Raw genomic sequence first — 21,456 nt, 5'->3', positions numbered from 1 at the left:
GATAGTCTCTGGTTTAAGCTGGTCTAGGTCTAGACCAGGACTAGGTCTAGACTAGTTATAGGCCCATAACTTCCAATTCTAGATCTAGTATAATCTGAAATGGCTCTGGACGCAATTTCTCAGTCTATCTCTCTACCTCTTTGTTTGTATATGTGTGTGTGTTTTAGTTTTTACCCTGATTCTAAGGGTTTGTGTGTGTGTGAGGGTGTGTGTGTGTGTGCGGTAAACAGGTAACAAAGGTAAAGTGGGAGAGAAAAAAATGATTCAACAAAATCCATTAATTATCTGCATTTTGTTCAACCCCGTTTGTGTCTCTGAGTGTGTGTGTTTGTGTTGACGTGTGTGCGTGTATGTTTTTACATCAATTGTGAAAAGGTATAGGTTTTATACTATGTAGACTAGACTAGACTAGACTAGACCTAGATCTATGTGTTTTTTCCCCCAAAAAAGATGGCACCCACAGGTCTTTCGGGAACAAATTTTCTCCACTTCTATGTATTCAATTTGTGCCAGACTTGCCATGGCAATACCTTTCATTTTCTTTCATTTTTGAGAGGGAATTTTTTTTTATAGAGATATCAAAAGTGTGAATAATATTTTGTCAATGTTTTCAGACAGTCGTTATTACATGTACAAGTATTCAGAAGTCTAGCTCCAGCACTACAATGTCATTGAAATGTACTTAAAACTCAGGTAACATTAAAACCAGTTGATACATATATGATGTATCTTTTGTAGATCTCTGTCAATGTTATTGTCCATACTGTTACTATTATTCCATTTAATTTGTAGCAAGCTTGCGGCAAGCTTGCGACGAGCTAACATCAAGCTTGCATATTTTGTAATTGGCTGAGGGTACCATTTGGATTTTTTACCACGCAAGCTTGCAAAAGCATGCAAGCTCGCTGCAAGATTGCACGCTTCTCTTTTTTTACCAGCTTGGGAGCTTGCGCAAGCTTGCAGATTTTTAGACCTGCAAATATAATTCAATATCTGCAAGCTTGCTGTGTGAGCTTGTTTCAAGCTTGCCGCGAGCTTGTTTCAAGCTCGTTACTAGCTTGCAGGGTTCCAAAAATGCAAATGAGTTTATCTGTCAGCCAATCAAAACAAAGGAAATATATTTTCAGATCTAACAATCTGCAAGCTTGCAAGCTCGCAACAAGCTTGCTGCAAGCTTACATGCAAGCTTGCAACAAGCTCGCAGGCAAGCTTGGGAGCTTGCAGATTTTAAGACCTGCAAATATAATTCGATATCAGCAAGCTTGCTGTGTGAGCTTGTTTCAAGCTTGCTGTGTGAGCTTGTTTCAAGCTTGCCGCGAGCTTGTTTCAAGCTCGTTACTAGCTTGCAGGGTTCCAAAAATGCAAATGAGTTTATCTGTCAGCCAATCAAAACAGAGGAAATATATTTTCAGATCTAACAATCTGCAAGCTTGCAAGCTCGCAACAAGCTTGCTGCAAGCTTACATGCAAGCTTGCAACAAGCTCGCAGGCAAGCTTGCAAGCTTGCAGATTGTTAGACCTGAAAATATATTTCCTCTGTTTTGATTGGCTGACAGATATAACTCATTTGCATTTTTGGAACCCTGCAAGCTAGTAACGAGCTTGAAACAAGCTCACGGGCGAGCTTGAAACAAGCTCGCAGATCAAGCTTGCTGCAAGCTTGCACTGCAAGCTCGCGGCAAGCTTGCACCAATTTCCATAAGGGAATGCAGCCTGGGAGTAGTCTTAGCGGTATGCCACTCAGGTAGTAATATCCTCTGTAGTGAGCCAGATGGGTTTTAAGTCCTTTCACATTACAGTTGATGCCATTCTAGCACTTAGCAGATGATAAGAATTAACATTCACATCTACAATGTATACATGTACATTCATTCTAACACTACTACGAGCACCAAATCATTGATAGGAATAATGTCACACCCCAACCCTCGAAAACCGAGGATGATGAAATCTGTATGATTTATATACATTTATCTCTTCAGATAGAAATAGGGAATAGAATTTGGCTGGTAGGTATCAAAACAAATAACTGGTTGAACTTTCACCCTTCAGATTCCAAGAAGAATTGAAAAGTGGTATGTTAGTGGCAAATCATTGATTATATCCAATGTAAATCCCTGTTCTACATCCCCCCGCCCCCACCCCCCCCCCCCCCACCCCCAGAAGAAGAAAAAATTAAAAAAGAAGTCAGCAAATTAATGTTTAAAGATTCATATGCCCATTGAGAAAGGGAATTAATTTTGGTTGGTACATGTGGATGATGATATAAGAATTTTTGTTATTTTGCTTTCATGTATAATATCCAACAAAAAAAAAGCTCTTACAAGTTTTCATACTAACTCTTGTAGGGGGGGGGGGGGTAGGGGAATCTGTCTCGTTGTCAACTCATTCGTTTTACAGGGAGCCTTTTGGTTTTGCCCTCTGAGCCCTCAACCCTGTTGAGTATCAACAAGCCTGGAATACATGTAAATATGAGTCAGGATTACTGAAATCATGTCTATTTTTGTAGACTAAGTAATACTGCAGAACCTTGAGCATCTTGTTCAGTCTTATTTGATTGGGCAGGTAATAATTCCATTCAGTACCCTTTTTAGCTGTGTTATTGAAGCTATGATGTCATCCGGGAGACAGCTGATACTATCATCTGCTTCCAAACTACTAATTGCATTCTCTAGTCTTCATTTTCAGCACATTTTTGAGATGATTTAGTTTTATAATTCAAGACTCATATCATCGTGAAATCAGACTCATATATAAGGCCAGTCCCTATGTAAAGATTTTCTGTATGAAAAATACACAGTAGGCCTAAAGCCTGTCAATGTATGTCTTGCATACAATGATCTTGAATTGTATAACATATTGCACTTGCAGCTACATTGTAGTGATGTTTATTTTACATGAATGTTACCTCCAATTCAGAAAATGTAATTCATTCTTTATTTTGTTTTGCTTAAAATACTTGATATAATGAACGCTTAAGTGCAGCAAATTTCAGCCTATTAAAATCATTTACAATGTATATCTATACTTTTAGTCACAAGGAGACTCATGTAAATAATGATCAAAATATTATATAACAGGTGATCTCTAATCTACATGTTTTGCATCGCCCTTGCGCAGAAAAGATATATTCTCTCAAAGATTTTAATGAACATTAGGGAATAGAGTCTGGCAAAGGCAGACTACATGTATATGATGAAACTTGGCCTGGTGTCTGATGATGAAATACACTAGTGATATCACAATGGCTTGCTAGAGTATGACATCACTATCACCATGGTAACTATGATGTCATAGACTGGAATGATTCCCAAGAGGGATGTGGGTTTGTTGTATGGTCATCCCAGGTATGTCCATGCTTGTATTCAATGCCTGGTGGTGGGTGGGTCAGTGATTTAATTCGCATCCCGTTATGAAGTGGAAGAGTTGCATCAGTGGGGGTGAGATGAGAGCTAGTGTAGCAAACTAGCAATACACATTCAAGGCCTTAACGGTATATATTCTCTGTTCAGAGCCAGAAAAATTATTAACTTGTATACTTTTACAAATGCTTTTCAGACTATCTAAGAAATGATAGGTGGATTTTGAGGGATCAGTCTCCAAAATTATGTTGCTCTATTTTGTAGGGGGGGGGGGGTCCTTGAGAGTAGGCTATACTTCATTTAAAATGTTGGCTTCAGACAATTCCTTTTTTGAATATTTATATTTATATATATTCAGTTCAAGTACCAAGGTTAGAAGGTAAAACAATGGATAGATAAGATATTGACATACTTGTTTGCATGCATGCATAGGGGAGTTGGAACTTCATTTTAACATTGTTCTTTAGCTCAGGATTGTTTATTGCTTGTAACATTATAGGCTTATGAATTATTTTCTTTACTGTTACTTTTTTATTGTTATTATTTCACAGACTAGAAATTGACAGCAATTTGAAATTAACAAACTGGCTAGCTTCTTCTGATCAAGGGGATTTTCAAGCATATCTTGAGGCCCCTATTTCTGTCTAGCAATTAATATCGGTTGTGTTTTGTATGTGCCCTCGGTGAGCACGAAACGCTGGATAAAATCAGTGTAAAGTTACAGTCAATATGCATAGAGCTTATTACATCATGCCCTTGCGTACCTAAACGTGATGAAGTTGGAAGAGAGGGATAGAATTCCCCATGATGTGATCAATAGTGCAAGATATTATACACCCAGCTGTAACCCAAGGATGCACAAATATGTCCCTCTGTATATTCATGCATCATGAAAGCAGTGTGATTATGTTCGTTCAACGAACAACAAACAGTACTGCTTTGGTGTTTCCAACCTTTTTCTCAGGTCATGACGGTATCTAAGAATAAACTTGGAAACTTTTCTATATTTCTGTAATTATATTTGTTTGATTTATTAGATACACTTTTGTGTGTCTTTCTCTTTCCTACACTCTCTTTCTTTCTCAAATCTTTGTATTTCATCCTTTTTACTGCAGTGGTCCTCCCTAACGACCGCTTTATTCTTTTCTCTATTTTGATATTTGCTCCTTTTACCTGCCTACAATTGCCATTTTCTCTCTCTCTTTCTCCTTCTTTATTTCATGTTTTGATTGTTTTTGCTATCTATATTTATCTTTTAAGACCATTTTAATAATCCTGTTTTGAAATAACTAGAAGCAAGTTAAGCAACATAAGTTAATTTCCTTTTACCCCACTGACCAGTTATTATATTGCTCGAAATTTCCTCTTTTTTTACTACCTTTCTTGTCAAGCACTATATGATAGATCATGTTTAATTCAAATAATTTAATTTTACAATTTTCTTTGAACAATCCCTTTAAAGTCCCCCCACCCCTTGCGCTGTGGCCAATGTCCTCATTAACCTCTTCTCAATATCAACTATCTCTTATAGAGCCAATCTAAGAACTCTGGCATTATTTAGAATTTAGAATATAACGTCTGCTGCTTGCATCAGTGAAACCAAGGCCCCTAAAATAGTTTATATCCCTCGTCTTTCCGTCGTCCAAGGGTGGATGCCTCTTAGAGCGCTCGCTTAATTTCATCTTGTCATCATTTAGGATCGGTTCTGCTTTCGGAATTGCTTTAGTAAACCAGTACTGCTTGAAGTGGAATTTGTAAATGAAACAGAGTAGAAGTGGATTTCCCCGCTATTTCACCTCGTCTTATTACGTCAAGAAGTCTAGAATGGATCAAGCTTGTCCTACCCCTGTCTCTGATATACAATTGCGAAGCAATATATATGTGTAACTGTATTGAACGCTAGTAAGAGCCAGACGGCATTAACTCCTTTCTTCTACCTTAATGATAATGCCCTTTTAGCTCTCATAAGATGATACATATAGACTTTGGCCTTTGTTTGTCCCCCCACATTTTGATGTTTTTTGTTACATATCAGTTGTAATTTTGTACTATACCTTGTATTCTTGTTGAATTTCTTTATACCTTTAGTACTGTACATTGTTATTTTGTACAGGTTTGTGTATGCTCTTATTGACATTTTTATCAAATTGTGGAAAGAACAAATTGATTGAAATTGAAATATGGTTTGTACTTCCATCAAGGTACTAGCTGAATCATATTTTGTTTTCATAAAAACTTGTTTTTTCCAAAATTATGTTATTCTTATTCCTAATTGTACTTCATTATAAAAACGAAAATGTTATTGCTCAATGTTTGCAAATATTTACATGTGATAACATTTTAAGAGCATTTATATAACTTGTTAGAGCATAATCATGAAAACAACGTTCAAGGATTCAAGCAATAATTAATGATAAATCGTTGTGGTTGAAATAGCTTATTAAGAAAGTACATTCTCATCCCAATATTACCATCACTAGGAGATTACAGTCACTAATTAGACCTGCAGAGACCTAATTGGCATTTATAGATAAATATAAATGATGCTGTGACGTAATTACCTCTGTTTCTCTTTTTAGAAAACAGTTACAGTGTGAGTAAGTGCTGTTATATATAGTTGGTCACGTTTTAACTAGAATGTTGAGTACTTGTGTTTTTTTCTCTCTTTTGTTAATAAAAAGGCACATATGAATAGAAACTATAACCCTTACGGCACATGCAGACACTCATGAAAAGAGAATTTTCTTTATTTGATGATAAATTGACCATAAATGGTATTTCAAGATGCAGGCCTGAAATACACATCCTGTTTCTTATCATCCATGTGTATCACCATCATCTTGCCCTTCCTCCCTCTAGCTCCCACACCGCCTGCCTTCAGCTGATTCTGGTTTCGATTGTAAACTCCTCTGGCTCTATCTTCTTCTTTAAGTCTGGGTATTTATGTCCTCTTAGGGTTATTTATGGAACTGAAGCAACCCTACAAGAAGCTCAAGTGTTCTTCAAACTATGCAATAGTCACAGACAGAGAAGGATTATCAAACTATGCAATAGTCACAGAAAGAGATTATCAGTCCATTTGCTCAAATCCTCCACTTTTGGAAAATCCTTTTGAGTGGAAGACTTTTTAGTAACTTCTACCACTACATTGTCATTATAATACTTAGTCTCTCTGAGCCTGAAAGGAATCATTTGCATGAGATTTACATCTTTATAACCCTGACACCACAACAACCACATTGATGATTTTCTTGTCAATGTTCTTATCACCCTTTCATTCTTTAAAAGGGAAGTCAACCCTGATATTTTAATAGAAGCAGAAAAATGAGAGGAACAGGTCAGTGAAAGGTTGAGTAAATGGGAGGGGAGCTCGCAAGATATGTCACAGAGTTAGCCAATTTCTGTTTGATTTTGATCACAAGTACAAAACTTTATTACTCTTATTTTCAATCAGAATTTGCTTAAACTTCCACTGACCTGTTACTACATGTATTAAAACCAATTAAATATCAGGGTGGACTTCCCCTTCAAAAATGTTCAGTAAACCTGGTTGTACATCCAAGCAATAGGATTGATATTCAATTCAACTGACATGGAGAGTTAGTGGGGCTCATTAAGAATGCTCTTTTGTTTCGGAATTAGCTTGCTAGAGCAAGATTAGAATATCACAATGACGGTATTTAGCATTCATGCTTACAACTTTCTTCTGTTAAGAGCCAGAAGGGCGTTAACTCTGTGTTAAGATATATGAATGAGTTGACATCGTTCTGGCTCTCAACATATTGCAGATGTGTGTGAGTATGTAACCCATAGCTGAGGAGGAGAAATAGAAGATGAGAAGGAATCAGAGAGATTAAAATTGTCACAGCACGTGAGGTCACAACATGTACATAGTTGTAAACGTCTGGCGGTTGACTACCTCTAGCTCTTGACTGGGCGTCTGACTGACGACTGTCGCATGTGCACGTAGTTCAAGTGCCAACAGGGAGTCCCGAACTAAGAAACTTGGTAGTCTACAAATCCAAACCCCTTGATCACTTTGTCCACTGTAAACAAAACAGAGACTTGGATAAAAGTCAAACAATATCATTAATCCTGAATACTTTGGTGCTAGGTATAGCCAGAGTCAAAATGACAATCCGGTAGGATCTTGGCTGGAACTGTGTCATTATACTATTTCAAAAGTGATAAAAAGGTCACTGTCAGAACAGTTGTGTTTACATTTATGGAATAACGTGGGCAGAGGCAAACAAACGGTGCTGGCAAATTGCCCAAATCTGCTTACCGTTGGTTGTGTATAATGATTCTAAATCATGAATATAAAGAACTTCATATCCAAAGGTGTGGAAGGGGGGTGGGGGTAGTCATACATTGTATTTTACCTGATAATTTATTCCTCCTAATCCTAGCTTTATAGCAGATCCATCATAATCATCACGCAAAACCTACTCTCTTTTATTGAGATGAATCGAAGTAGAAGAAATATGATGCATCGTTACTTTTGGTAGTCTGAATCGCAGACCCATTTTTTATTGATTAAAAATATAAAGCGGTAATTTTATTAAAAAGGCCCGTGGGAATAATCTTCCTTGAATAAAACAAGGGTCTTCCGGAAATTAATATTTATTACATGCATTTTATATCAATTTCAACATTTGTGTGTGTGTGCTCTTGGACGAATGAATATTTATTATGAATTACATTTATATATAGGAAGTACAAAGTCATCATCAAACTGAAAGTAAATGTCACCATTTATTTATTAACATGACAAAGATATTGCTTAAGTAAGTTAGATGACTTCTACATTAATTTCATGGGTATTTCCCTGTTAGGATGTAGTGGTATACCGGTATGAAATGCAATGACAATGATTTGGCATTTTCAAAAGTTAGCCACAAGCTTAAAAAATCGAAATTATAGCTTTTAGAAAACACCATGAAGTTTATAAATGACATCAGTAGTTACACAATGCTTCCAAAAACCAAGTACATTTGCTTCACATGAAGCCATAACTTTGAATCATCAGAGACTGGTTATGAGACTAGTCAAATCCAGTGAGTATTGTTTATAAGCTTGCAGCGCTGCTCATCGGTAGTCATATGTTCTGTGTACAAACGAGGGAACGCACGAGAGACCTGCAGCGTCGACGACCTAGCTCAATACTTTCATCGGTGAGGCATATCTCCTCGTGAATTTAGATTGCTCTTCTCTCTCATTAGTCGAGAAGTGAGGTTCTTAAATGGAGCGAGGGATCCCAGCGCTCTTCTCTTGATAAAAGCTTAGGAATGTCATCTGGATTTTCATTCTTCACAAATTGGCCACAAAGCGAGCTCTTATTTTGATGACTGAATTAACTTTTCGCTTTTTACTTGCAAGTGGAAAACGGCCGTGTCTTGATTATAGCTGAGTACAGAGGAGGATAAGCTACTTATCTTTCCATTTCTACACGAAATTTCACATAGAGAATAAATTGGAACTTTATCTTGCGTTTCTATTTTGTCTCATAAGTGACGCGTCTAGTAACTAGTGCGGATTTGACTGAATACATCTTTTCATTGATATAAAGTGAACAAAAGATATGAGCAATATCATTTTCATCTCATAGAAGCAATACTCTAATGTCGATGAATGTTCTCTGACTTTTAAAGCAATATATTGTTGAAACTGTTGCAATAAGAGCTGAATAATGCTCAATTAGAAGCTCTTGGTTGATATTCCTGGTGACATTTGAAGAAACAAAGTTGGATCAGATTAGTGCAATACAAAATACAGTCATGCGTGGACAAATATTGTGAGTATTTCAAGTTGTTTTTATAATTTCTATTAAACTGAAATGCAGGTTTCCCCATTTGGCAATATGTAAATGCTTGTTTTCAAAGCTAATTTTTCAATGTGAGTGAGAAGGGTGTTCACTATGTACTATACATACAGTATATGAGATCACCAAGAATGAATGCGTACGTGTATTCCAATATCTTGTTCTATTTCAGTACATGTTAATGAACTCCAACTTCCATTTTTAAAGCATCCCCCTCACTAATTAAGTTTATTCTGCTGTTTTAATTAGCTGTTAGCTTGATGACCTGTTTTGTAATTATCCCCATTTCATGAGCACCTCCTGATCAGCAGTCAAATTTTTCTCGAGTGTCAGTAGGCCTGTTTTCATCAGCTCTAGTTTGCCAAATAACCTGTTATAACGGGATATTATCCTGAAGCTTGAAACTGCATCTTCACCAGACCAATACGCTCATCACAAACTAGCCTTGACAGGCGAAAATTAGCCTGCTATTTCTAAAAATATTTTCTTGACCAATTATCCCACAATTTAACTGGTTAATATGCGATCGATAGTTAAAAATAATAGTGGGTTATTTGGCAAACTCGAGCTGATGAGGACAGGCCTATGGTGTCTTGTAAATTAATGATTTATTGTTCATTAGAAGATCTAAAATACCCACATAACAATATTTTAGACATTGGAAATGATTGATGATAAAAAATAAAGGGGAAATTTGTAACTGTGAGTTATCTTTATCTTAATATGAGTGCATCAGCTATTCCACTCATAAGCTGCTTTTATCCAAGTGTAATTTTGTTATTTATTACACTTCATCTTCATCTTTAGGCTAGCTGCTTGATAAAGATCCTCTGCTGTCATGCCTAGAGACATCATTAATTAAGGCTTTTGACCAAAGTGTCAAGTTTCTGAGAAACTGCGTGATGTTTATGGTTTAAGTGCGATCAATGACGTCAGTCCAATTATCTGGAATACAGTGTTGTATGGGATTAAATGGATCAACACATTTAATTGAGAGAGAGAAATTGCTTAATCCACTGGATTGAAATTTGTAAACACAATGTTTTTGAAAGATTAACATAATTAATAATTGACCATACATCCAATGATCCTATCTTACGTTTGAATTTTGTTTGTATTATTATGCACATTTTAACCACTAATGCAGGAATTAAAAAAAGATTGGAATATTCAGATGAATAGATTTAAATATATTTATTATTAAAAAAAGTTTCTGAAAAACTGTGTGATGTTTATGGTTTAAGTGAGATCAATGACGTCAGTCCAATATATCACTATAAATCATTCAAAACAATTACAATATTCATTACATCATGAATATAAGCTATTGATTATAGTTGTTTAACTGGAACTTGCATAGCATAAATGATTGGGATGAACGTTCATGTGATATTTTACTATTTCACTAGTTCCAATATTGCATGAAACGTAGGAGGAAAAACTGCAAAGACTTTGGGGATTCAGAGTGCCCTAATTAGGATACAGTGTTAATGATGTCCTGTTGTAAGCTTGCCATTAACCCTTTGAATACTAACCCGAGTAATTTAAGGCCAGAGTCTATGTCGTATGTAATTAGTACCAAGATCGTTGTAATCAGTGTGTTTAAGTATGGAACAAGACAAACGTCATGTGGTGTTATGTTACTACCATTAACATATTCTTATGTTACTACCATTAACATATTATGTTACAGTCGATGCTCTCTAAGGGCCCTTATACAGGACAACAGTTTTTTATTTTATTATTATTATTATTATTGGGGGGGGGGGGGGTATATATTGGGCAATTGTGATAAATAGCCAGTTCAGGTATCGACAGATAAGTGCCGACAGCTGGTAGTCCTTGAAAGGAGATTCCCAAATAGCTAATCCAATTGGTTCGCTGCAGCTCAGATTATCTTATGTCTTACTGATCTATTTTTTTTTCTATTAAAAATGTAACTTAAACTTTTGTAACACATGTAACATAAGAAATATGTGGAGTGCACAAGGTTATAGTGTGGAAATATACACATACGGTCTAACCATATAGCCGGAAACTATTACAAATTTGGAATTTTATTTAAAAAATAAATGGAAATGCTGTGACATTATTATAGTATAATGACATTTTTAATTCCTGAAAGTTTTAGCTGTTTGACCATCGTGAGGAGTTTCTGAAAATGTTTGTTTATTACAGAAATCAACCCTCACGCAATAGCTAAGAAAACATAATCCTGAGATTAAATGAAACCAGTCAACTCCAGAATGACGTAGTACAATCATGTAGTTAATACTTTGCTAATATCACAATTATCATTCTTTATTAGGAGACAGTATTCCCTTTTTATGACTGTTACAAGTAAGAAGAAAGGGAATGAACAGAAATATTTTTTTTTTTTTTTTTTTTGAGAAGTAATAATCTGATATTAGGAAAGAGAAAGATAAAGATATACAGAATTGAATATCTTCTGCAATGTATACTATTAGTTTAACATTTTGTCTGTCCAGAGCCAAAAGTGTGTTAATTCACCACCAATTTATATCAGCTAACGCCCTTAATTGGCTCCAAATCAATGATTTTTTGTCAATATAACAACTTACAGGTACGTACTTACATGTACTTACGTCTTTGTATAGAATTGACACAGCTCTTTAGTTTCATATTGATCGTTATCAAATCATTTTACAAAAGACTAATTAGCAAAGAACAAGCTTAATTTCCGGTCTCTACTACAAGTGTTTGTTTCATATGATGACATTCACATTATGATATGGTTGTCATGACGATAAATAACCATTCATGATGTGATTCCACGTGTCATACATTTCCACTCCAATGCACTTGTGAGGTCATAACCATAAAGGTCTTAACAAGCATGAAAGGTTGCAAGAAAGGTTGCAAGAAGCAAACAACTTAGAAAATATATTTTCTTATCTCAGTGTGCAATATCAATAGAGAAGCATTTCTCATATAGTCCCACCCACAAGTACCACAATGTCATGACGTACAAGATCCACCTCAATCAAACTCTCAGACCGATAAACCATAACAGGTTTCCTTTCGGTTCTCTAGTTACTTTTATTGAGGTGGGTCTAAGGTGAAGCAAACTGGATGAATGCATATGTTTTGTGTGTCTCGATGTCAAGGGTGTGTGAAGTTTAAAAGCATTCTTTATGTATGAGTGATTCTGCATTTATTCATTCATTCATTCTTGCTCGATTGATTCTAAAAGGTTTGACGTCAAGCCTCTGTAATGTGGTCCAGGTATAGAGTAGCTCTAGGCAGATTGTGATCAAAAATTGTATGTGAATCAAAACAACCTGCATATAACAACTCATCATCTTTGATATCACTCCTTTTACCCCCAAAATTGAATTCCATTCTGATATTTTGTTATTGATGTATTATGCTATGACAACAAGAAAGGTTGGTAGACCTTTAGATAAAAAGACATCACCCTTGATTTTTTCATTCATTGAGTTAAGGTTAGGACATGTATTGCTGAATCATTTTCCAAACAAGTTCAATTGGAAAAATGTTGCATTAGACAACAGTAATCCTGTATAGCTTCCATGCTCTCTATCTATATTGTTTCTCTTTTTCTAGTTCTCTCTCTCTCTCTCTCTCTGTCTGTCTTTCTCTCTCTCTCTCTCTCTCTCTTTCTCTCTCTCTTTCTCTCTCTTTCTCTCTCTCTCTCTCTTTCTCTCTCTTTCTCTCTTCTTTTGTCTCCAGTTCTCTCTCCCCCTCTCTCCTCCCCCTCACTCCACCTCCTTCTGTCTCCCTCTCCTCTCTCATCTCTCCCTCTCAATCTTTCTCCTCTCCTCTCTTCTCCTCTCTTCTCTTCTCCTCTCTCTCCTTAGTAGAAGTATGAACCTGTCTGTCCATTCTTGTATTGTAATTTATCTTACCATACTGGTATATCTATTTTGAATATACTTGGCTTGTCTGATGTTCTACATTTGTCATGCAATGCCAGTGAAGGTCATATTCCACATTTTTTACCCTCTACACACAATGAATCTAAATCCCTATCTCATTCATTTAGAGCAATAAAGATATTAACTTATATACCTAAACACAGAGTTAACATCCTTCTGCCTCTGAGCAGATGATATTTCATGCTGATAACCTCAGCTTCATGATAGCATGTATATTACTTTTAGCTGTGCATTACTAATAATAACTCTGTTATTTATCTTCTATAATCTCAGATTGAAGCCGCCTGAAATAGCGCTGAACGGCGTGCGACAGACCGCCATGGACAGCGACTGGAATGAGATCAAACACAGATACCATCTGAAGGAGACCATCGGGTCAGGTAAGTGTTACTCCAAGCAGAAATTAGAAAAGGGGGTGGGGGGGGGGGGGGGAGGATGCTCTTAAGCAGAACTGGAAAGCAGAACTTTACGTCTTTAAATCTTAATAGAACTCCAGCTTGTAAAGAGTGATATACGTACAATGTTAATTCAATGAAAATCCCATCTTAAAGAAATGAAAGTAGTGCTTTCGCTGTTTGATATTCAAAGTGTTCTAGGGCTGCGATGTAAACTGTTAAATGAACAAATGAAAATTAGGGTTTGTGTTATTGTTGTAAACAATTCATGTTTGCTTCTTGTTATATCAATTTGAAATCAATAATGTTTCCCGCCTGTCCCACATGGCAGTGATGCTGTCAGCAAAGTATGTATCTCATCCATTGGATTTCAATAAAAGCAATAAAATGATTGCATTAAATACACAGATATGAAAAGGAACATGTTGAGCTACAAGATCGTGGCTTGGGGTAGTGGCGAGTTGTTTTTCACTGCATCAGTAAACTGATAAATAAAATTTGATGGATGAATTGATTTCATATCTGTGAATATAGGTCAGGTTACGATTGATGTCGCTGTTTTTTGTTTTTTGACCACATCGGCGTATCACCCTTTTGAGGCCTTTTTGTGATGCATCGCATACCTCAACGACGATGTCTCCCTCATGAAATTCAGAATCTAGAGAATTATTAATGAAGCCAAACTCATGATGCGACGAATAACAAACTCGCTCAAACTGTCTATATAGCCTCATATCATCCTCATTATCAGTGATTAGGTATCAGTGATTAGGTATCATTGTGGCCTCATTTTGCTCAATCAGTCTCTCTTTCTAGGTTTGATCCCCCCTCTCTCTCTCTCTCTCTCTCTCTTTCTCTCTCCCTCCCTTCATCTCTCTCCCTTCCTTCATCTCCCTCCCTTCTTTCCTCCTTCTCTATCTCTATCTCTCTCTCTCTCTCTCTCTCTCCCTCCCTTCATCTCCCTCCCTTCTTTCCTCCTTCTCTCTCTCTCTCTCTCTCTCTCTCTCTTTCTCGTTATCTCCTTCCCTCGCTCTCTCTCTGTCTTCATACCCCTTTTGCTTTACACCCCTTTCACTTTACATTTCTTCATAATACATTGTTTGTTTGATTAGATTTCTCTAGTGTGAATGACCAGTCCAGCTCTATTCCCATGCCTTTATTCATGACATGGTTAACAAGTACTCCCTAGATACCTTTAAACAGTTAGTGATCTGAATGTAGTCTTTGGAAATGGAATAATGAAAGAAACGACACCAGAGAGTGGCAAAATGAGCTCTCATTTCAATTTCATGATTTAATAATGAACAATGGGGAATAAGATTAATTCATTATGTGTGTATCCCTCGTGCATTTGCATTACAAAAATACAATATGATACCGTTGGGCCTCAATGTTTCCCTCGCTGGCTTAATTGTATTGTGAAGAAAATAGGTAAAGAAGATAGAGATTAAGAATTTTAATTTCACTCTTTTACCAGCTAATAAACTTGCTGATAGACCTGCATTAGTCTCCTATTAGAATACAATGTTATTCATATTTGTATTTTTAAAAGAAATTAATTTCAGTTGAGTTACAGACCAACTCTAATTAGCTATCTCTTCTCATCTCCTAACACTCTCTCATTGCCTTTCTTGTTTTCCTTTCTTGCTTTCGGTAATTTAGTATAATTTTGTTTTCCAAACCCTCATCAAGATTGTGACGTACAAAAGGCACTGGACAATAGATAGTTAATCACCTTCCAAGTACAACTCAGTTTCACTGTCTACAAGTATTATTCAAATTCAGTTTCTTGGCTACCTCATCTGTCTTCTTTCACTTTTGTTGTAAACAGGTTTAATGATGTCATTTTTGTGTGTATAATAACAAATTAATGAACATATAGTTTCAGATGACCATTAATGGAGATTTATGATATGTTGCAACATCATTGAGTGTTCTTTGACTAGTTACCTAAGAATAGGAAATACATCAATGTCTTTAAAGAATTTATTACCATTACGACCCTGTCCATGGAAGAGCAAACAAACTATGTTACTAGAAACACTTCTTGAATGCCATTCCTAACATATATTGCTTTCCTGAGGTATACCATTATATAGTCTGTTTAGAGGCAGAAGGGTGTTAACTTGTATACTTTAACACAAAGTTAACATCCTTTTGGCCATGAACATTTCTTTACTAGATAACTAGTAACTATCAAATACACGCAAGTGATATAAATACTAAATCTCTAGGGTTAGGATGGTTGGGTTGAGTTTTCTGTTATAGTTCCATCTGGACCACATCATGTAGCATCTCTTTATATAGATGATTATTATTATTATTATTACTTATATCATGCTTTTCCCATAAGGCCCAAAGCGCTTACAGTGAATGAAAAGTACAGTGAACGAGTCTTACAATTACAAACTGCGAAAAAGATGTGTTTTTAAGGCCTTTCTGAAGGTAATAACTGATGGAGATGGAGACTGCCTAATTCAAAGTGGTATATAATTTAATATTTATGAATATTTGTCTTTTTTCTTGTCCATTCATTAGGTGGTTTTGCGAAGGTGAAGCTGGCCACTCATCTTCTAAGTGGGCAGAAGGTAGCCATCAAGATCATGGACAAACATGCCTTAGGGGTAAGATATTAACACTCCCACGTTAAAAACACTAAGATCCTACTCGCGTGAGTGTGAATGCAGCAAGGCTAGTCGATTGACAAGACTTTGATTGGGCGCTCTCCCCCTGTGACAACATCTTCCTCTGAATGATGGATGGGATACTCCTTGAGGAGGAGACGGAGACAGAAGAGAGATAGGAGGAGGAGAACAGGACATAGGAGGAGAGAGACGAGAGAAAGAGAGAGAGAGAGAGAGAGAGAGAGAGAGAGCGGAGACAGACAGAGACAGACACAGACAGAGAGAGACAGACAGAGAGAGAGAGAGAGAGAGAGAGTATGGAGAGTGTTGAAGGAAGAGGAACAGGACATAGGAGGAGAGAGAGAAAGAGAGAGACGAGAGAGAGAGACAGAGAGAGAGGAGACAGACACAGACAGACACAGACAGACACAGACAGAGAGAGACAGACAGAGAGAGAGACAGACAGAGAGACAGACAGAGAGAGACAGAGAGACAGAGACAGATAGAGAGAGAGTATGGAGAGTGTTGAAGGAAGAGAAACCGAGGCAGAGTAAGAGTGGGGTACTAGATGAAGAGGTGTTTTTAATTAGACGCTTCTTGAGTGTATAGATCTTACAGAAGAGCCTGTGCTCTTCCTGTAGAGTGGACTTCTTTATCTATTTTTAAAACTAGATGTTGAAGGGTTCGGTCTAAGCATGGGCAGAACGGTTCTCCTCCCACGCTCCTTTACCCTTTGATGGAGAGACGTTTTTATTTAGTTTACAGCTTCGTCATTAATGATTCAAAGTGTCTGGTCTAGCGTGGATGACTTGTTAGACTGTCGATTAAATGATACAGGTTCAATTCCCAGTTGTGACCCTATTGACCTTTGGCAAGAAATTAATCTAAAAGTGCCGCTCCATACCCAGGAGAGAATGGGACCTGTTACAATGCCTAAGAGCTTTATGCTCTCTCTGCCGTGGTGATGTCCATATTGTCATTTGAGAGGCAGGAGAAGGTTCATACTGCCTTTACATCTAGAGGTAATTCCCTTATGGCACTTAATAGATGATGGTAAGGTAAGAGTCTCCTCTGGGAGTGGAGATGGTGCACATATTGTATGAATGAATGCATGAATCAAACCACAGGGGTAATCATAACTGTAAAACATTTTTGAGATGTTTAGATTTTAACTACTTGATATAGACTACTATTTCCTTTCTGGAGTAGAACTACCAATATTTGATTTCAATATCTCATGGCACATGTGAACTTTAAGATACAATGCACACTTGAAACTTTTGATCCAGGTAGTACAATATGAAGCTACATGTATATATTAGACATGCTTTCATTTCAGTTACTGTTCATTTTCTTTTGAGATATGATGCAACCTTTGATCTCAAACAGTCATGTAATGTAAATAAATCATAGGGCATTGATTTTAAGGATTAACGTTACAATAAAAAAGTTTATGGTATCTTTGAATATGTTCTGTTTGTAATACAAGGAGATATATCTCCCAAGTACCAAAGGTTTATCAATGTATTAGTTCCGATAGGAAGTCATTTAGTTCTTGTGTACACATACTTTGAACAAACAACCAGATGAACTGTGTACATCAACCTGCAATTTAAGAAAATCTTTTTTTTTTTTTATTGATGTGCAATTTCCTTTTTTTTTTCTTTCTTCTTTTGATTTTGTAACAATATGTGATCTTGAATTTATAAACCAAAAGATTATGGTACTTTTGATTGCGTTCTTTTATTTCTAGTCTTTTCTTATATTTTAATATAAAGATTTCTTCCTCCGCCCTAAGTTCTCAAAAAGCTCTTACACCAGAAATAGCCTCAATGATAAACATATAATTCATGGCACTTATAAAAGTTCACTCAAGCATCATTAAAACCTCACCCTCCCACACAATGGCTGAAGAATAAGTGCATCTTTAAGTGTTTTGGGGTGTTTTTTCCTTCTTCTTCTTCCTCTAGACATGAATTGTGTGGGCTGGGTCGTGTTTACAAACACCCAATGGTCGTTGCATGTCCTCCATATTTAAGCCATTTTAATTCAAGTCCATGATCTAGGCTAGGCTAGTATGCCACATTCACAAAAAAAGAAGGATCTATTTATGTCCAACTAAAATTTGGTAGGGGTTTTAAGGGACTTTTCCTGGAATGTTTGATTGATAATGCCCCATTAGGAAGCAAAGATTGTTAATTGAACTGCTCTTCTTAAATGTCATGTGCCAGTGTCGCCAACAATAATTGCAGTAGTTCCCTCACTTTAGCCTCTCCTTCTACATGTATTCATCCTTTGTCTTTAAATATATATTTCTATCTCTCTTTCTTTTACTCTATTCTTCTCTTTTTATGTATGTATGGTTCTGTCTGTCTTTCTCTCTCTGCATGTCTCTGTCTCTGTCTCTACTTCTTTTTCAATTCCACCCTCTATCTGTTCTCTCCCTCTCTCTCTCTCTTCTTTCTCTTTCAATTCCACCGTCTCTGTCTCTGTGTCTCTTTCTCTTTCAATTCCACCGTCTCTCTCTCTCTCTCTTTCTCTTTCAATTCCACCCTCTTTCCTTCTCTCTCTCTTGCTCATCTCTGTTATTCATCACTCGTACCGTTTCTTTCGTTCGTTCCCCAGGATGACCTGCCCAGAGTTAAGACAGAAATCAAAGCCATGAAGGAGCTAGTTCATCAGCATATCTGTACACTCTATGAGGTTGTAGAAACAAAGAACAAGATCTTCATGGTCATAGAGGTAAGTGCTTCTTCAACTTTTTACTTTTTCATTACATTTGGACCTTTTTATAGTTTCCATCTTTTTAGAAGTTTTTTGATCTTGCCTTAAGCATTGTTTGGGCTATTTTGTTGTTGATAAATGCAGGCATGCAGAAAGTACATATACCTTTCACTCCTTTTATCAACAGTTTTCTTGCTCGATATTCTCCCCTCCCCCCCCCCCCCCCCTCTCCTTTCTCTCGCTCATATCCTGTCTCAATATCTCTACTGATCTTCCATGACGTCACATTGCAGTGCTCAAATTCCTGTTACTATTTATTGTTGTTATCTTTTTATCTTTTTATGTTATTTCAAGGCACTTTCTAGTTCTCCACCCATCTCCTATCTCTTATTATCTTCAGTTTCGTGCATGTGTTTGTCACTCTCTACTTCCCCCTTTTTAATATCGTTCTTTAAATTCATATTTTATTTTAAGATTCAAGACGTAAGATTCCAGGGAAACCAATATTCTATATTGATGTGTTTTTATCAAAATTCATGGAAAATTGCATTACACAGGTTTTAGATGCAGGTGTTCAAGGGTGCAATTCCCCTTGGGCGTTCTCTATCGAAGTAGATTGATTAAATTGGCTTATTTTCTGGTTTATATTCTGCCCTATCTCGTGATGTAGGGTAAGTTTTCGGTATTTCTTGTACGTTCAAACTCCTCCCCTCGTTTTCAGATTGTTGGCAGATAGCAAGTGTTTGGGATGATTTTGACCGTTTTGGGGGAGGAATTCCTGTATTGGAGGATGTAGTGGTCGTCATGGTGACATGAGCCAAGATTGTTTGTCGGCAGGATATGAGGAGGGTTGATATTTCAAAATTCCAGCTGAGCTTCAGAGAAACACGTTGAATTACACAGAGGGGGCAGGAATATGTGGGTCACTTTAGTGTAGTTTTAAAAAACAAACAAACTTGGATAACCACTTTTAACGTCATTCAAAATTCAATTAATATTTGACCTGTGCTACTTCTAAAGGTCTCACTCAAATTGATTTTGGTATTATTTTATTTGTAAAGAATTGGAAGTAATTCCTGAAATAGTAAAAGTTTTACCCTGTGTTTATAATTTGTCCTTTTGTATTTCCCAAAACGATATCACATGATATATGTGTTAACTTTCAGAATAGTGTTAGCCGTTCATAGTTTTTGTCATAATATAATATCTTATTTAGTTTATCTTTACATTTTTTCTGGCAATCATTATGTAATAATTGTTTTACAGTATTTCATGTGCTTTCAATTAACTCAATAAAATTTCCAATAAAATTTCCAATAAACCATTTAATTCAATTAAAAAACATTATCTTGTTTATACCAACAATAATTTACTTGAAACTATAACAAAAAATCATCAGATTCTATTTTTGTTCATTCATGTACCCTTCCAGCATTTAAACAAAAATAAAAATTCAACTCTTCATAATCACCAGTCATCTTTTCATATTACAGATTGAATTCAGTAATCTTGAATATGGTATTTGTTCTGCCAGACAAGCCCCACACAATCAAATCAGTGTGGGTTTCCCAGGGTGATGCTGACTTATTTTACGCAAGAAAGCTTCGTTTCTTCCACCTCAAACAATCCAAATTGATTTTTCTTGGAACAAAATGAGTCTAGCAATCATTGGATCAAAGTGATTATCTTCTCTAGCTATGGGTTTGTTTTGAAGGATTTTTTTCCTCCGTCCTTTTCAAAGAGATTTGACATTCTGAGGCCTCAGCGGAGATCTACCTTTGAACTGTGTGTGGGTGGAGAGGAAGAGAGGGAGAGAGAAAATGCACTTTAGGAATTACTGAAGTGTCGCCTACTTCATTGGTTTTCAGCAGTATTCTATTCACGGAGAAGTGGCAAACTTTTCTGACTATTAATGAAATCACTGCTTCTTCGTCTGCACGTAGTCTTGCTCTGTATCTAGGTCTCTGTTTCTTACTCTCTTTTTCTTCATACCTTCTCTCTCTCTCTCTCTTTCTTCCTCTCTCTTTCTCTCTTCTTCCTCATACCTTCTCTCTCTCTCTCTCTCTCTCTTCTCTTCTCTTCTCAGTTCTCTTTCCTTTTCTTCACCCCATCTCTCTTTTTGTCTCCTAAAGTTAATCAATTATCACACAATACATTACTTTTGTTTTTGACTCTCCCTCTCCTACCTCTGTTTCCCTCTTTCCCCATCTCTGTCTCCTTCTCCCCCTTTCCTTCCCCTCTACCCCTCCCCCCCCCCTCTCTCTCTCTCTCTCTCTCTCTCTCTCTTTCCTCTCTCTCTCTCTCTCTCGGTTCTCTTTCCTTTTCTTCACCCCATCTCTCTTCTCGTCTCTCCTCAAATTATTCAATTATAAAACAATACATTACTTATCCTCAGATCTAACATAATGTTATATCAATATCAAACCCCCCCCCCTCTCTCTCTCTCTCTCTCTCTCTCTCTCTCTCTCTCTCTCTCTCTCTCTCAGTTCTCTTTCCTTTTCTTCACCCCATCTCTCTTCTCGTCTCTCCTCAAATTATTCAAACATCACACAATACATTACTTATCCTCAGATCTAACATATTGTTATATCAATATCAACCCTAACACTA

At 36.6% G+C, this 21,456-nt stretch overlaps 1 protein-coding gene across 1 annotated transcript in view; it reads left to right on the top strand.

Moving 5' to 3' along the window:
• Positions 1–8,391: 8,391 nt before the first annotated feature.
• LOC576359 (maternal embryonic leucine zipper kinase) overlaps positions 8,392–21,456 on the top strand; it is a 37,580-nt gene continuing 24,515 nt past the window's right edge. Inside the window, exons 1-4 of the mRNA XM_776674.5 lie at positions 8,392–9,156; positions 13,377–13,483; positions 16,037–16,122; positions 18,748–18,864. Of these exons, the coding sequence (XP_781767.3) occupies positions 9,140–9,156; positions 13,377–13,483; positions 16,037–16,122; positions 18,748–18,864 (327 nt within the window). The 5' untranslated portion in view covers positions 8,392–9,139. The remainder of the gene's footprint in view (positions 9,157–13,376; positions 13,484–16,036; positions 16,123–18,747; positions 18,865–21,456) is intronic.

Source organism: Strongylocentrotus purpuratus, unplaced genomic scaffold, assembly GCF_000002235.5.
Source record: "Strongylocentrotus purpuratus isolate Spur 01 unplaced genomic scaffold, Spur_5.0 spur5_scaffold_10, whole genome shotgun sequence".
Classification (NCBI taxonomy): Eukaryota; Metazoa; Echinodermata; class Echinoidea; order Camarodonta; family Strongylocentrotidae; genus Strongylocentrotus; species Strongylocentrotus purpuratus.
The sequence above is the reverse complement of the archived record's forward strand: the minus strand, read 5'-3'. Positions and strand labels throughout refer to the sequence as shown.